This window comes from Apodemus sylvaticus, chromosome 6 (genome assembly GCF_947179515.1).
Source record: "Apodemus sylvaticus chromosome 6, mApoSyl1.1, whole genome shotgun sequence".
Lineage (NCBI taxonomy): Eukaryota > Metazoa > Chordata > Mammalia > Rodentia > Muridae > Apodemus > Apodemus sylvaticus.
Genome location: NC_067477.1, coordinates 73,486,590 through 73,491,126, shown reverse-complemented (window position 1 = coordinate 73,491,126; position 4,537 = coordinate 73,486,590). Strand labels below are relative to the sequence as shown.

Here is a 4,537-nt window from a genome sequence, read left to right as displayed (position 1 = left end):
GTGGAAGGATATTTGGGGACAAATAATCATAGATCCTTTACAACATTCCCGATAGATTTAAAATTTGCTAGCTATTTGTAATTGGTTATTATTCTCTAGAGTTTCCCTCTCTTTCCCTCCCCTCTTTCCGTGCCCCATTTCAAAGCTGGGGGGTGGGAACAGTAGAATTAACTTCCTATTATTTTGTTTTGAGTATTGCATTTTTTTATAGATTTTAACGTCACACATAGGCCCTGTTTTTCTCCTTTTTTTTTTTTTTTTTTTTTTTTTTTATCAAAACTGCCAGATCATTTAGCTAAGAGCTCATCAAAGTGAAGAATGCTTGCATGGCTAGAGTATTTTACCTTAAAGAGGAGGGGAAAGATACTCGTGACCTGTGTGTCTCCACCTCCCTCTCCTCTCTGGCTACAGCCTCTCTTTACAACGTGGCGCGCTTTGAGCCCGTGAGGGTTTCTGATCTGTGTGCTCTGCACTAAATTCCAATCCCTGGGAAATGCTGGGCTTTGGCCCTGGCCGGATCTTTTTAAAGGCCTTGAATTACAAGCTACCCACCCACTCATTTCAACCTCCCCACCAAACCATCCCCAAACCCCAGAAGCTGGGACTGTCAAATCCACCTTCCTCAGGCTCCCCAGAGCATTACGGCAGCATCCAGGAAGGGTAAGATCTGACTTCGACATACTGGTGTTTCAAGATCGAGGTTTTAAAGAGATAAAATATTTGTGAAATGGGAAAAAGGAGCAAACATTGGATTTAAAAAAAAAAACGGAAGTAGACGCCCACTCATATTTTCTTCAATGTCAAGCAAAATGAAAATATTTCCAGGATGATCGATCGCGGCTACCGGCTTCCAGTACTGCTTAGAAGCTGAAGAGGAGGTGGAGTGCCGAGGAGACAACGCCACCAGGTCACCCGCGCGTGTGCGCGACTCTGGGAGTGTAGAGAGACAGAGGGAGAGCGCACGTGTTACCTGCTTTATTTCGGGACTGTTTGGTACTGTGCTCGCCCAGGGCAGCTCTCCGCCCGCGCGGAAGGCCGCCACGGAAGGCACCCACCGCTCAGCCGCCCCCGCTCGCCGCCCTCAGCCCAGCTTCGCAGCCGAGCTCGCCAGGGGCCCGCAGGAAGCTGTAAGTACCGGCCTGGCCGCGGCCGCCCCCGCCCCACCTCCCAGGCCCCGCTCCCCCGAAACCCGGCTCTCCCGGGCTGCTGGCCGGGTCGCTCAGAGGGCGCTGCCAGGGCCGCGGTGTCTCTAGGGTTCACGCCCTCTCCCGCAACCCTCACCGCTCGCCCCTCCGCCGCGCCCCCACCCCCGCTCTTAGAGACAAAATTGGATACAAACTTTAATCAATAAGGATAAATATTGACGCGCAAAAGAAAATAATCCCATACAGAGAGGAGGCCACAGTCGAGCGGCCAAGGCCCGGGGCACACGCCCCACGCTAATCCCGGCCGGGTGGGCGAGCTCCCGCCGATCCCCGCGGCTCCAGGCCTGGGCCCCGCCACCCGGAGTGGGCGGTGCGCGGGGGGCGGGGCCGGGGCGGGGCAGGGGTGGGCGGGCCCTGGGGCCCCGATTGGTCGACGGCTAGCCAGACGCTCCCGCACGCCGGCGGCACTGATTGGTTCAGCAGTAGGAAAGGTTAAACCAAAAATTTTTTTACAGCCCTAGTGTGCGCCTGTAGCTCGGAAAATTAATTGTGGCTATAGCCGCCTCGATCGCTGTCTCCTAGCCTCGCCGCGGCCGCTCCGGGACGCGCCCGCCCGCCGCCCGGCTCTCCCCCCCTTCGGGCTGCCGCTGCTGCTGCTGTGACTGCTGCGGCGCGAGGAGGAGGAGGCAGCGGGGGAGGGGGAGGCCGGGCGCGGAACGGAGCGGGGCGCTGCACCCCGGGCGACGGGTTGCTTCTGCCTCTAGCTTTTCTCTCTCTCTCTCTCTCTCTCTCTCTCTCTCTCTCTCTCTCTCTCTCTCTCTCTCTCTCTCTCTCTCTCTCTCTCTCTCTCTAATTCTTGAGGGGTGGTTGCAGCTTTTGCTACATGCCTTGCCAGCGCCGGAGCCTGCGGTCCAACTGCGCTGCTGCCGGAGCGCTCAGTGCCGCCGCCGCTGCCCGCTCCCCCCGCGCCCCACTCCGAACCCGCTGGTCGCCCGCCGCGCTGCTGCCCGGCTCCCGTGCCGCCGCCGCCGCCGCCGCCGCCCCCCGACGCCTGGGTGATGCTGGACATGGGAGATAGGAAAGAGGTGAAAATGATTCCCAAGTCCTCGTTCAGCATCAACAGCCTGGTCCCCGAGGCCGTCCAGAACGACAACCACCACGCGAGCCACGGCCACCACAACAGCCACCACCCCCAGCATCATCATCATCACCACCACCACCACCACCCGCCGCCGCCCGCGCCCCAGCCGCCGCCACCGCCGCCCCAGCAGCAGCAGCAGCCGCCCCCGGCCCCGCAGCCCCCGCAGGCGCGAGGCGCCCCAGCAGCCGACGACGACAAGGGCCCACAGCCGCTCCTGCTCCCGCCGTCCGCCGCCCTGGACGGGGCCAAGGCTGACGCACTTGGAGCCAAAGGCGAGCCGGGCGGTGGGCCGGCAGAGCTGGCGCCCGTCGGGCAGGACGAGAAGGAGAAGGGCGCGGGCGCCGGGGGGGAGGAGAAGAAAGGGGCGGGCGAGGGCGGCAAGGACGGGGAGGGGGGCAAGGAGGGCGACAAGAAGAACGGCAAGTACGAGAAGCCGCCGTTCAGCTACAACGCGCTCATCATGATGGCCATCAGGCAGAGTCCCGAGAAGCGCCTGACGCTCAACGGCATCTACGAGTTCATCATGAAGAACTTCCCTTACTACCGCGAGAACAAGCAGGGCTGGCAGAACTCCATCCGCCACAACCTGTCCCTCAACAAGTGCTTCGTGAAGGTACCGCGCCACTACGACGACCCGGGCAAGGGCAACTACTGGATGCTCGACCCGTCGAGCGACGACGTGTTCATCGGCGGCACGACCGGCAAGCTGCGGCGCCGCTCCACCACGTCTCGGGCCAAGCTGGCCTTTAAGCGCGGGGCGCGCCTCACCTCCACCGGCCTCACCTTCATGGACCGCGCCGGCTCCCTCTACTGGCCCATGTCGCCCTTCCTGTCCCTGCACCACCCCCGCGCCAGCAGCACTTTGAGTTACAACGGGACCACGTCGGCCTACCCCAGCCACCCCATGCCCTACAGCTCCGTGTTGACTCAAAACTCGCTGGGCAACAACCACTCCTTCTCCACCGCCAACGGGCTGAGTGTGGACCGGCTGGTCAACGGGGAGATCCCGTACGCCACGCACCACCTCACGGCCGCCGCGCTCGCAGCCTCGGTGCCCTGCGGCCTGTCGGTGCCCTGCTCCGGGACCTACTCCCTCAACCCCTGCTCTGTCAACCTGCTCGCGGGCCAGACCAGTTACTTTTTCCCCCACGTCCCGCACCCGTCAATGACTTCGCAGACCAGCACGTCCATGAGCGCCCGGGCCGCATCCTCCTCTACGTCGCCGCAGGCCCCCTCGACCCTGCCCTGTGAGTCTTTAAGACCCTCTTTGCCAAGTTTTACGACAGGACTGTCCGGGGGACTGTCTGATTATTTCACACATCAAAATCAGGGGTCTTCTTCCAACCCTTTAATACATTAACATCCCGGGGACCAGACTGTAAGTGAACGTTTTACACACATTTGCATTGTAAATGATAATTAAAAAATAAGTCCAGGTATTTTTTATTAAGCCCTCCCCCCCCCCATTTCTGTACGTTTGTTCAGTCTTTAGGGTTGTTTACTATTCTAACACGGTGTGGAGTGTCAGCGAGGTGCAATGTGGGAGAATACATTGTAGAATATAAGGTTTGGACGTCAAATTATAGTAGAATGTGTATCTAAATAGTGACTGCTTTGCCATTTCATTCAAACCTGACGAGTCTATCTCAAAAGGCTGCCAGATTTCCATGTGTGCAGTATTATAAGTTAGCATGGAGCTATCTGGTGGACGCAGGCCTTGAGAACAACCTAAATTATGAAGAGAGTTTTAAAATGTTAAACTGTAATTTGTATTTAAGAATTTGTAGTAAAGGTGCCCAAGGAATTATATTGGCCATTTATTGTTTTGTCCTTTTTTTTTTAAAGAACTGTTTTTTTCCTTTTGTTTACTTTTAGACCAAAGATTGGATTCTAGCAAATGCACTTGGTATACTAAGTATTAAAACAAGTAAACAAACAAACGAAAAAGGAAGGTTGTTTAGTTGGCAACACTGCCCATTCAATTGAATCCGAAGGAGACAAAATTAAGGATTGCCTTCAGTTTGTGTTGTGTATATTTCGATGTATGTGGTCACTAACAGGTCACTTTTATTTTTTCTAAATGTAGTGAAATGTTAATACCTATTGTACTTATAGGTAAACCTTGCAAATATGTAACCTGTGTTGCGCAAATGCCGCATCAATTTGAGTGATTGTTAATGTTGTCTTAAAATTTCTTGATTGTGATACTGTGGTCATATGCCCGTGTTTGTCACTTACAAAAATGTTTACT

At 56.1% G+C, this 4,537-nt stretch overlaps 1 protein-coding gene across 1 annotated transcript; it reads left to right on the top strand.

Moving 5' to 3' along the window:
• Positions 1 to 2,203: 2,203 nt before the first annotated feature.
• Positions 2,204 to 3,646, top strand: Foxg1 (forkhead box G1). The gene has a single exon (XM_052184718.1). It carries the CDS (start codon positions 2,204 to 2,206, stop codon positions 3,644 to 3,646), a length of 1,443 nt encoding a protein of 480 aa, XP_052040678.1.
• The last annotated feature ends 891 nt before the right edge of the window (positions 3,647 to 4,537 follow it).

Coding starts and splice junctions, on each gene's coding strand:
- Foxg1 (XM_052184718.1), top strand. CDS start 2,204: ATGCTGGACATGGGAGATAGGAAAGAGGTGAAAATGATTCCCAAGTCC.